The 13,041-nt window shown below is 37.6% G+C and overlaps 2 protein-coding genes across 2 annotated transcripts; one reads left to right on the forward strand and one right to left on the reverse strand.

The window, feature by feature from the left end:
* Window positions 1-6,827: 6,827 nt before the first annotated feature.
* On the reverse strand, window positions 6,828-8,229 carry LOC106316108 (B-box zinc finger protein 32-like). The gene has a single exon (XM_013753978.1). The coding sequence runs from the start codon at window positions 7,513-7,515 to the stop codon at window positions 6,973-6,975; it is 543 nt and encodes a 180-aa protein (XP_013609432.1). The 5' UTR covers window positions 7,516-8,229; the 3' UTR covers window positions 6,828-6,972.
* A 2,303-nt stretch (window positions 8,230-10,532) lies between these two features.
* On the forward strand, window positions 10,533-12,722 carry LOC106314919. Its single transcript, XM_013752718.1, has 2 exons — window positions 10,533-11,006; window positions 11,040-12,722. Exons 1-2 carry the CDS (start codon window positions 10,533-10,535, stop codon window positions 12,720-12,722), a joined length of 2,157 nt encoding a protein of 718 aa, XP_013608172.1.
* Window positions 12,723-13,041: the final 319 nt, after the last annotated feature.

Below are 13,041 nucleotides of genomic sequence, written 5' to 3' on the forward strand. Positions count from 1 at the left end.
GAGATTTTATTTCTATTTTGGATTATTAATGAAACGTCGACGGGTTCTAACTCATACAAGATTTTTCAGTGGTGTATTTTTTTGGTTTACCTATTTCTGACATTTTTTTTGTCCACCAGAAACTATTTTTAACAAAGTCGAATAAAACTCTAAAAATAAATAATTTTGCAACCGTATAATTTTATAAATTTTTCTAGAGTTATTAATTTTTTTTTTAAATAGTTTATTACAATTCTATATTTTTGAAATTAATTTAGGTAAAATAAGAAAATGATTTAATTTATGGTTCGATAAATTGTTTAATTTTTTGAATTCAAATTTTATATTTTGTTCCTTACACTATTTGTTTTATATACTAACAACTACCTAAGTATATACTAAACAACTTCATAATCTTTATCTTTTGAACATGAAAGCGCTAATAACACTAATGGTCGATCAAATCATTACGAAAATAATGCATATGAATTTGCCGGTCATTCTTATATCAACTTAATCAAACTGTGTGACTTCCAAATGTTATGTTCATCTCATTATATACAACACGGAAAAACAAAAGTGGAAAAAAATAAACGACAAAATCCTGTACACAAAACTATACAACGATTAATAACTTAAGCGCGAAGGCTATACCCCTAGTTATTACAATATCGAGGATCAAAAAAGTTATCTGTGCTATATGTTGACTTCCTTTCATACATCACTTCTTTCAGGTATTTAGATTCATTGCTAATAAGTAATAAGCATACTTAAATGGTCGGTCTTTGAAATGATATGCAATAAGAATTGAGAACTACATGTTCTTGTTAATTAAAGAGATTAAATATATAAATGAATAAAATAACTTGGCAGACGACGCTCGCCACCAATTCTCGAAATGACCAATTGATGAAATGTTTTTAGTAACAACATTTGATACGTAATGACTCTTCATATCTCACCAGTCAAATATCAAACATACTTATTTGATAGAAAATATAAGAACAATACTTAGTTTCACCCCTAATGTGAATGATTAAATTCACCTCATCATTTATGACCAATCAAAGTATCACTACAAGAAAACAGCGGTATTCTGACGGACATTCCGACGGAAAATGAAATCCTCGGAATATCCTGAGGAATTTCCTCGGAATATACCGACGGAATTCCGAGGGAATATCAATCCGTCGGAATATTCCGAAGAAATTCCGAGGAAAAATGTGTTCCTTGGAAAAAACCGATGAATTCCGAGGAAATATTATAGCCGTTGGAGAGCCGTTGGGGGATTTTACAAAATTCCGAGGAAATTCCGACGAACTAGCCTTTTCCGTCGGAATTCCGTCGGAATTTTCTCGGTCTGTCGGCAGGATTTAAACTATAAATACAAGCACTCCTCTTCCTCTTCATTCACTCCATATCTTCATCCTCCCTCTTACTCTATTTACACACGAATTTGATTCATAAAAAATATGTCTTCTTCAAATTATTTTCGTTCTTGGATCGATCGACCTCATTTGGATCCGAACACGAGATTGCTTACGGAAGAATACCAACGAGGTATAACCGAATTCATGGGGTTAGTTCACCGACAACCGGAAGCAAAACAGGTATGTTAAGATGTCCTTGCTCTAATTGTAAAAATAGAAAAGTTATTAAAGAGTGGGATGTTTGGACTCATCTATATTTGAGTGGGATTACACGAAGTTACAAAATTTGGTATCATCATGGGGAAACTGATTATGAACATGGTAGTACTAGCGAACCTCAGCCAGCGGTTAGATTAGAAGAACCAATTAGAACGGATGTAGATTATGGTGTAGGTACTGAGCAGATGATAAATGATCATTTTAGAGGGGAAGATTTACCCAATGCAGAAGCTAGGAGATTTTATGATATGTTGGATGCTGGAAAGCAACCATTATACGAAGGTTGCAGAGATGTTCATTCAGCTTTATCATCTGCTACAAGATTGATGGGCATTAAAACAGATTATAATTTGGCTGAAGACTGTGTGGATGCGATTGCTGATTTTGTAAAAGGTATTCTACCCGAGGATAATGTAGCTCCTGGTTCATACTACGAGGTTCAGAAACTCGTAGCTGGTCTTGGTTTATCGTATCAGGTAATAGATGTATGCAGCGACAACTGCATGATTTATTGGAGGGCGGATGAACAGCGGGTTACATGCAAATTTTGTGGAAAGCCTCATTATAAAGATACGAGTGGAAGAGTTCCAGTGCCATATAAAAGGATGTGGTATTTACCTTTGACGGAAAGGTTGCAGAGGTTGTATCTATCTGAACGCACAGCGCAACCAATGAGATGGCATGCGGAGCACTCAACAGATGGTGAGATCAGACATCCTTCAGATGCAAAAGCGTGGAAGCATTTCCAATCAAAGTATCCCGACTTTGCGTATGAAAGAAGAAATGTCTACCTTGGATTATGTACTGATGGTTTTAGTCCGTTTGGCAAGAGTGGAAGACAATATTCTCTATGGCCCGTCATTCTTACACCATACAACCTCCCCCCAAACTTGTGCTTGCGACGAGAGTTTTTGTTTCTCTCGATTCTCGTTCCCGGACCAGAGCATCCTAAGAGATCACTTGATGTGTTTCTTCAGCCACTAATATATGAGTTGCAACAACTATGGGCTCAAGGTGCTGAAACATACGATGTTTCGTGTAAAGAAAACTTTCAAATGCGGACAGTACTAATGTGGACAATAAGTGATTTTCCAGCATATGATATGTTGTCTGGATGGACAACGCATGGAAGGATATCATGTCCATATTGTCAAGATAACACTGATGCTTTCCAACTAAAACACGGAAGGAAAACGTGTTGGTTTGACTGTCACAGGAGATTCCTACCACCTGATCATCCATATCGTAGGAGTAGGAATTTGTTTACGAAGAACAAGAGGGTGTTTGACAGTCCACCTCCGGAAATTTGTGGGAAAGATTTGAAGATACAACTAAGAGATTTTGGTGCAGAAAGGACGCCAGAAGTCGGTGGACATGAGCGTTTTCCGGTAGATGCTGTTGGAGAACTACATAACTGGCACAAAAAAAGTATTTTCTGGGATCTGCCATACTGGGAGGATCATCTGCTAAGGCATAATTTAGATGTCATGCATATTGAGAAGAACTTTTTTGACAATCTCATGAACACGATCCTTAATGTTCAAGGTAAAACAAAGGATAATTTGAAGTCAAGACTGGATTTAGTCGATATATGTGCTCGTTCAGAACTTCATGTTGATGAAAATGGTAGGGCTCCTTTTCCCATATACCGACTTGATGCAGAGGGAAAAGATGCGTTCTTTGATTGGATTTCAAACGATGTGGAATTTCCAGACGGTTACGCATCAAATTTGCGTAACTGTATCGACAGAAAGGAAGGAAAGTTTACTGGCTTGAAAAACCACGATTGCCATGTAATGATGCAGCGCCTCCTTCCGTTCGCCTTCAAGGAACTATTACCACAAAATGTTCATGAAGCAATTGCAGGGATAAGTGGTTTCTTCCGCGATTTATGCACGAGATCAGTGACTCTTGAAGGTATTGAAAATTTGAAGACTAACATAGCCGTGATTCAGTGCAACCTTGAGAAGATATTTCCTCCCTCATTTTTTGATGTTATGGAGCATCTTGTTATTCACCTGGCAAGAGAATTGGAACTTGGTGGTCCTGTGCAGTATAGATGGATGTATCTGTATGAGCGGTATATGTTCCATTTGAAGAAGATGGTGAAAAATTTAAGTAGGGTGGAAGGTTCTATAGTCGCACAGATGATCAATGAAGAAACTTCAAACTTTGCCGAGTACTACTTTCCAGCAGAAGTTCAGACCAAAAACAGAAGACCTGCTCGGCATGATGATAGAGGCGAACGGGCAACATATCATGTTACGGTTCCAGACATTTTCACAGACGTTGGACGACTTAGCGGAAAACCAAAGGACCGTCGACTTACTGAGCAGGAGCGCAGTAATTTGCAAACATATTTGCTCACCAACTGCGAAGACGTTCTTCAATATGAGAGGTAAATAAATGAGCTTACAAATTTTTATTTTAACAAGTTGAAATTTAAATCTTAATTAATTACATTATTGTCATCATATACAGGATTTTCATGGCAGAAAAGCGGTTCGAGTATAGATACGCCACAGAGGACGAACTAGAAGAAATGAAGCAGAGAGAATTTACTGGATGGATGTTTACTTATGTGAGTGCTTTAAACAAATTAAAATATATTTTATCACATATTTATACTAATTCACATTTATTGATATAACATATATATATATGTGCTATTAATAGGTGTCTGCTGGTTTGGCCAGAGGTGAAACATTTGACGATTGGATACGTGAGATGGTCGTTGGACCAAACTTTGTTGTGAAGTCATATCCGAGATTTTGTACTCGAGGATATGCATTCACAACTCAGAAGAGGAGACGTTCGAGTACGACTTATGATGATGGCGTTTGTTCTGCATCAGGAGATGATGTATACTACGGACACATACATGAGATTTTGGAAATCAAGTATTTGGGCATGGTTGGATTGCGCTGTACTGTTTTCTATTGTGATTGGCACGACAACACCCCAGATCGAGGTGTGAGAACAGATGCATTTGGTGTTACATCAGTAAATTCGAGGCGAAAGCTGCAATATTATGATCCTTTCATTCTTGCTTCCCAGGCCGATCAGGTAATTAAATGTTAATTATTCAGAATGATTCATCATCATGTGTATTAATTTATAATTTTTCTAAATGTTACAGGTTTGTTATATCAAGTACCCCCGGGTAAGGAACAGAGATGATCCATGGGTTACTGTTACAAGACTCAACCCGAGAGGCCGAGTTCAGGGAAGTTCTGAGCTGGAAGACCCACTACAACCAAGCACATCCGGCAACTGTAGTGCAGCAGAAAATTTAGCTGGAGTTGGCCTTGTAGTCGATTTAACCGACTTTGGAGAGGAAGCCGTCGTTCACGTAGAGGATGAACCAGTAATTGGAGAGTTTCACCAAGATCCAGATTCAGATTCATCTAGTGATGATGACTCGGAAACAGAATATCATTGATTTTTTTTATTTTTTTTAAAGAAATACCGAGGAAATTCCGAGGAACACTTGATATAACCTCTTTCCTCGAATAATAGTTATTTGGTTTATCTAGCAAGGCAAAGCTGAATACGAATTAAAAACTACTCAGAACACAACCAAATAAAACGAAGAAACCATGTAAAAGAAATACAAACTCATAATTAAGAAACCCAAAAAAAAACTCAGTTCAAAATTAACAGAAAATAAGACCATAAAACGTTAGAATAGAAAAGAAAATAAAATAGCCGGTGATAGCTCCTACTCCTCGTCTCCTGCTCCAGATGTTCCGCATCATTGGGTCTCTTGGACCTCTTTCTTACCCTGTGTGTACCACTCGAACCCGAACCAGAGCTGGATGATTTTATATTTTCGAATTTAAATTTCAAAAAATTTATTTTTTTTAAAAAATTAATATTTTTAACATTCCGAGGAAATTAATTATATTTTTTACTCGATCGATCGATGCGTTTTTGGACATATATCCATCGATCGATCGATTTTACCGAGGGACATGTTCCTCGGAAAATTCCGAGGAACATGTCCCTCGGGATATTCCGAGGAACCGGTTCCTCGGAATATCCCGAGGGACATGTTCCTCGGAATTTTCCGAGGAACATGTCCCTCGGTAAAATCCGATGAAAATTCCGAGGAACATTTCGTCGGAGGAAATATCCCGACGAAGTTCTCCCTCGGTATATTCCGAGGAGATTTCCGACAAACTAGTGATCCTCGAAATTTCCTCGGAAATTTGTTTCCTCGGAATTCCGTCGGAAAATTCTGAGGGATTTCCGAGGAAAGAAGAAATTCCGAGGAATTATTTCCGAGGACTTGTTTCGTCGGTATGTCGTCGGAATATCGATATTCCGACGAAATTCCGATGATTTTTTCCCTCAGTATCCTTGCTGTTTTCTTGTAGTGTATAATGTAGGATTAGTTAAAAAAATAATAAAATTAAAAAAAATAAATGGCTAAGAAAAACAACACCGACATTAAAGTCGTCTGCAAAATCCGAAACTCTAAAAATCAAAAATCTAAACCCTAAACCTAAAACCTAAACTTTAAACCCAAAATCATAAACCCTAGACCCTAAACTCTAAACCCAAAATCCTAAACCCTAAACCCAAAACTCTAACCCTAAATCATAAATCCTAAACCTTAAACCCAAAACATAACCCTAAATTAAACCCTAAACGCATTACTTGATCATAGTTCGGGTTTATGGTTTAGAGTTCTGGGTTTAGGGGTTAGAATTTAAAGTTTAGAGTTTAGGGGTTAGAATTGATGGTTTAGGGTTTATTGCTTAGATTTTTGGGTTTAGAGTTTAGGATTTTGGGTTTAGAGTTTAGAGTTTAGGATTTTGGGTTTAAAATTTAGGATTTAGGGTTTAGGATTTGGATTTAGAGTTTAGAATTTGAGGTTTAGGGTTTAGATTTTAGATTTTTTAGAATCTCGGGTTTTTTTTAAATAGTATTAAAGTTGGTGTTGTTTTTTTCAGCCATTTTAAAAAAAAATTATTGTTTTTTTTAACTAATTTTACAAGGCACTTTGGTTGGTCATAAAAAGTGAGGTGAATTTAACTATTCACCGTCGGGATGAACCCAAGTATTGCTCTAAATATAACCATGTTCTTCATTCTAGTAATAATTTCACCTATTTTATTGATCACACCATGATTTAAAAAAAAAGAAACTTAATAGCTTAAACAAATACCGTAGACGCTTAAAGGCTAAAATCAATAAAACCAACAGAACTAATGGTAGGAAAATAATACAAAAACATTCTAAGCAGAAAGAATACATTGGTTTATAAACTCAATTCACTACAAGAGGTATTGTTAGCAATAAACGGTGAAGATTTATCTAATATGAACTAAGTAGAGAATCAACGGCTGAGATATCTCCTTTTCTTAGCGGTTTTTAAAGACAATGATGATGTCAACGACGTATCACCGCCATCAGAGTAGTCAAGATCCATATCCCGTCGCGTTCTTTTAACCACCAGACCTCCATCGCCGGAGAAACTTTCCTCTCCGCTACTAACGGAAGACGACGATGAACTCATCACCGGAGCAGCACCCCACGGCACCACCTGTTTCTCCGCTTCTTCTTCACCTTCCTCACAATCATCATTATTGTTACTATTAATCTCTTTCTTCAGATTCTGATTACTGCTGCCGGCGACGGAGTTGTTCTTACGAGCTAGACAAGACTCGCAGATTGAAACCGTTGGACCGAAACGAAGTCCCGAGGCTTTCCAAGGCGTCGGAGATTGACACACGTTGCAGAGAAGACAGCGTGTGTGCTTAGCCACCAGAAAATTAGCTCCGTGAACCTTTCCCTCGCAGTCCCAGCATAAGCTCGCCTGGTCCGACTCGCAGAACGTCCTCGCTACACGGTCACATAACTCACACTTCTTCTTCGCCATCTTCAGATAGTTTCTTTACTTCTTTTGAAATAAAGTTTTGATCCTTTCTTTTGTCTCTCTTCTCTTCTCTTCTCTATCTTGTTTCTTCTGCGGACACAAATAAGGGAGCAAAACGTGAATTTGCATTCGAGAATTTAGTGGCTAGTTTTATGTGATTAAAATTCTTTGAGGGTATTCTCATCTTTTGCAAATACAAATTTTGATTTTTTACATATTTTTATTTTTTATAATTAACACCCGTATTTGAAGGATTATTCGTCAAAACTTGCAAACCTCTGGTTGATAATTATTGTATAACTTTTGAAATTATTTAGGTTCCGCGGCTGAGCATTATCCTTGAATTTCTTAATAATAATGCAAATTAGTATTTAAAGTAATTTGTTTTAAATATACTAGGTCCTGAAAGTCTGAAACCATGTACCGGGACATGGCCCTGTGGGCGCAACTTTACATGTCGACATATGTTTCTTCGAGAGATATTTTTGCAAATGAGTTTTAATGGGTGAGGTGGCGAGGTAACACCCCCGCAAGGGGGAGGAGCAAGATTCCAACATACCCTACGTGCAGTAGCGGCTCTGGATATAAGCCAAAGAAGCATAGGCTTCCGGCCTTTTATAGAATATCTAAAATTTCAGCTTTTGGTTTAATAAAACTCTTCAGTAGAGTTGATGGTTTACGGCTGTTCTTTCTAAGCTAGAGGTATGCAGTTCGAGTAGTGATACATGTTAACATGTTTTACTTCATATTTTCTTTTTAAGTGATTTATTAATACAGCCAAATATTTTGTTAGCTTCCAGTCCATAATTCATTTGGGCCGGGTCTGCCTACGTGGATGAATCAGGTTCTCAGATACAAACGTATTCCCACCTGGGATTTGTCCGGACCATGTTATACGTAGATTGGTTTATGTCGGAAATGTTAAAGCATTGCATACCACTCCCTCTCCTCTATATAAAGAGTTTCCAATTGTAAAATTTGTTTCTCAAGATGAATAGCAGAGTTTTCTCTGATGTAAGTAACTAACTTTTTCGATCTCGTTTTCATCTGATAGTAACGATGTATTGATTTTGAATGTTTCGATGGAAAAACCGTAGTTAAATACGCTAAACAACATCCATAGTTGGAATCTAGTGTGACATTTCTCTATGTCACAACGAGCATTAATTAGAATTAGGGCTGGGAATAAACTGAACTCGTAAACCCGAACCCGATCCGATAAAAATAAATCCGAACCGATCCGAACCCGGCATAAATACCAAATGGATCTTGTTTTATGGTATTTCGGGTTATAGGTATTATCCGAACCGAACCCGAACCTAAATGGATACCCGATAGAACCCGAAACATTCAAAATTTCCAAAAAGATCTTGTACCAAACATGATCTCAATTCTTAATATGTATTCCAAATATATTGAACATATAAAATAATTATCTATGGTTGAAGGTGGCGGTTGAAGTTTTTAAATTTTGGTTTTGTTTTCATTAAATAATGCTTTTCATTTCATGAGAAGTTAATTTTCATTTTATGTTTTTATTTATTTGGTTTTCTTTCGATCAATAACTATGTTTACCTTTCACTTGATTTTGAATGATCACATTTGATGTTCCTTTTTTTTTTTGAACTGATTTTTTTTATGTTTTGGTTACAAAATAGGTACAAATCAAGTATTTTAAAACCGAAGAACCGATTTTACTTATTTTTTTGGTTACAAAGTAGATATAAATCAGGTACATCTACATCGAAGAACCGATTGGGACCCGAATCCGAAAGTACATCGGGTTGTACCGGTTCTTTGAAGATTTACTAACCCGACCGGAACCCAATAGAACCCGAACCAGTCCCGAACCGAATTTTCATATAACCCGAATGAGACTGATTTTGATAAACCCAAAAAACCGAAACCCGATTGGACTAAACCGAAGCCCGATTGGGACCCCGAATGCCCAAGCCTAATTAGAATGTAGAATGACTTTAGGAGGTGACTACAAGCTCATACTTCTGGCCAGTCTTGACATAAAAAAAAAACAACAAAGCCTTTTTCTATTTCTTTCTCAGTGAGTGTTTTTCGAAGACTGGTTGAGCTAGCGGCTCCATTTTTCCTATGAATAAGCAAGAACTCATAAATATGCCATGGTTGATATGAGTGTGTTAGAGACTTTGCTTGATTCACACGTAACTAGCAATCCGAAGAAGCATACATTCTGCAAACAATAGGTAATTTGTTACTAATATAATCCGGAATTGGAATATCTGTAAGTTTGTCCCATCATAAATCGTATTCTACATATATTCAGCCAAATTCTGGTGATGATTACTTGCCAAGAGGTCTTCTTCTTACATTATACATTATGAAATGATGAAATATGCAAACTTTGGCACGGTTAAAAGAAAATAAGCTTTGGCCCGGTTTAAGAACGTCCCTTCGGATAAACTTGTGTTGTTATTGGCATTGCCATATCTAAAGAAAAGTTTTAGTATAGTTTATGATGTAAAATCAACATCGAATGTACAATTGTAAGAATGCAACTCTGGATAATTACAAAATGTATATTTGGGAAGAAAAAATGAAAAATGTCCTGGTAAAAATATGGATTGTTAAGAAAACTGGAAACAGGTTATTAATATTTAATATACACTGATTTTGTATTTTCTTATTTACGGTGTAATTATTTCCTTTAATTTTTCTTTAAAACAAATTATTTCCTTTAATTGTTTCGAACTACCTTTTTTTCTTTTTTTTTCTAAAACGTATTAGGAACGTTATCAAAAGAAATTAAACAACGGTGTATCACGATTACATAAGTAAATAAATCTTAAATATAAATTCACATTACTCCACCAGAAAATAGCATTATTTCTAAATTAGGGTTCATCGAATCGTTACATCTGCCAAAAGAGGGCTTTAAACCTTTTCATTGATGTCGGCAGAAGGGCACTAGAACTCAATCAATACATTGAAGATCAGTAGGTAAACCGAGAAAATCGAATTAGGGTTTATCCGATTTGTGAGACTTGATGGGTATCGTTGCTTCCAAGGCAGATCACAACACTCCTTTGCTGAATCTGTGTAAAGAGAGGAAGGAACTGATCAGAGCAGCTAGAGATGCCCGTTACCACTTAGCTAAATCTCATCTTCTTTACTTTCAATCTCTTTTGGATTTCACTAACGCTCTGAATCAGTTTGTGCACAAGGACTTGATCGTGATTCCACATTCGGATGACGATTCGTCTAGCGAGTTGGTGTGTTCTGGTTCATCAGATTCAGATTCGGAGTCTGATTCAGACTCTAATTCTCATTGTTTAGCATGTGATGAATCTCAAGCAGTTCCGTTGAGCAAGGATGATGATCAAAACCCGCAAAAACCCTCGTCTGGAGAGCAGGCTTGCGGCTCAAGTAACAATGTTCAGGAGGGTATAGAGAAGTCAAGTGAAGGTGTAGGGTTAGTGGAGAAAGTGCCCGTGATTGCTCCGGTTGAAGATGAGAAGAGAGTTTTGGAGACTTTTCCTTCTAGTAACCAGCAGAACAGTTTCCATGGTCACGATCTATTCGGTTTGTACGATTTCTTGGCTAACACGGAGCTGGTTTATACTGAACCGGATCAGAGGTATGAGACTGAGAGTGATGTATGGAGAGAGATTAGGGAGAGAGAAGGGATCCCTGATTTGGAATCTGATAGTGATCACAACGGTCTTGTAAGGAAGAAGAATGTTCAAGAAAGCTCTTCAACGGGTAAAGACGCAGGGGAAGTTGACAAGAGGGAAGTGAATATTAGTGATGAAGAAAACTCTTCAACTGCTAACGTTGTAGGTGAAGTTGATAAGAGTGATACTGAAGCAAACACTAGTAATGGCAAGGCTGATGATGTCGATGAAACGTGCACGGAAGAGAAGCAAACAAGTCCAGAGACTGCTACTGAAGTGACAAGATCAGTCGAGGAGCTTAGTGACGAAGCATATGAGTCTAGTTCTTCTTCTTCTTCTTTTTGTTCAGGTTCGGGTCATACTGATCTCAGGAACGTAGTAGAAAAGATCAATAGTATAAGCAAGAAAGCTGCGAGTAGCAGTGAAGTCTCTGATCTGTTTGAAGTGAGTAAAGTCATTCCTCATCAACCATTAGGATCCCAATTCAAGGAACTTGCTTCAAGATTACTCGGTAGTTCCAAGAGCTCGACTCGTGCTTTGCTCTTAAGACATGGCTTGCCCCAAGATAACCTCGCCGTTTCGCTTTCCATGACACTAGAGAAGCTTTACGTGTGGGAAAAGAAACTTCACGCAGAAGTTACCGCCGAAGAAAAGCTTAGGGTTTTGTACGAAAAAGGGTACAGTTTTCTAAAGAGCCTTGATCAGAGTGGAGCAGAACCGAGCGAGATTTACGAGGCCGAAGCTGAGGTTAAGCTTCATTTATCCAAGGTTAATGTTTCGGTTCGAGCGGTTGAGACAGTTTCAATGAGGATTCATAAGATAAGAGACGGAGAGCTTTCGTTTCAGGTGAATAAGATCATCAATGTGTTCAAAGAGATGTGGAGATTCTTGGCGAAATGTCACCATAAGCAGTTTCAAGCGATCACGAGAAGCAAGTCTTGCGTTCACGTGGTTGAAAAAGGATCTAGGAAAGTGACGCAGAAGGTCGAAGAACAGATGAGAAGATTTAAAGAGTCTTTGCGAAGCTACATTGATGCACACAGAGGTTTCGTTAGGTTCTTAAACGAGTGGCTTAACCGAAACATCATGGAGGAGGACGACCAAACAAAGACAGAAGCTCCTGAGATATTTAGGGTATGTAGCGAGTGGCTAAGAGAGATTGTGAATGTAGATGAAGTCAAAGTGTTGAGTGCTGTTGAAGAAATGGAGTTGAGATTTCGAGGCTTAGGGTTTAAGCAATTAGAGGAGGAGAAAATGAGGTTGAGAACAGAGAGGTTGTGTAAGGAGCTGGAAACGAAGACGAAGGAAGTGGAGGAGAGTTGGGGAGCGCAGGCTGAGGAGGTGATGGGACCGGAACTGCTGTCGTTGAGAGAGAGTGCGACTCACGAAACAGAAAAGCATGAGGGATTGATCAGAGAGATTAACGACGCTGTTTCAATGACTTTGCAAGAGTGTTTGGTTCATGTCTTCGAGGCCTTGGAGCGTTTTTGTTTTGGTAATTTTAAGGCATATCAGAACATTAGAATCGTTTCGACAGAAACAGAAACTATGTTATTGTGTTAATCATAGAAACAAATATGTAAATAAAGAATTATTTTTTTTTTAGTTTACAAAAAAAAAAATAAAGAAAATAAATGTTATAAATCGATTGGTGAATGTCCATAACCGATCCGGTCCATAACCGGCCCAACACCTAGAGGGAGTGTCGGCCAACCCTAGAGAGAGACAGCCGCATGAAGAGAAGAGGAGAGAGAGACGGTTTAGGAGAAAAGGAAACTATTTTTCTTTTTCCTTATATTTGTACACTTTTCATATTATGTCTTTTCTTTTATTTATCTTGTAACCCCTACATAAAGAGAACATTTATGATTAATGAAATACA

This window comes from Brassica oleracea, chromosome C9 (genome assembly GCF_000695525.1).
Source record: "Brassica oleracea var. oleracea cultivar TO1000 chromosome C9, BOL, whole genome shotgun sequence".
NCBI lineage: Eukaryota > Viridiplantae > Streptophyta > Magnoliopsida > Brassicales > Brassicaceae > Brassica > Brassica oleracea.

Excerpts from the sequence above, each read along its gene's own strand:
- LOC106316108 (XM_013753978.1), bottom strand. The coding sequence starts at position 7,515 with ATGGCGAAGAAGAAGTGTGAGTTATGTGACCGTGTAGCGAGGACGTTC.
- LOC106314919 (XM_013752718.1), top strand. The coding sequence starts at position 10,533 with ATGGGTATCGTTGCTTCCAAGGCAGATCACAACACTCCTTTGCTGAAT. Across the intron at positions 11,007-11,039 it reads CGGTTGAAGATGAGAAGAGA|AACAGTTTCCATGGTCACGA; the intron begins GTTTTGGAGACT and ends AGTAACCAGCAG.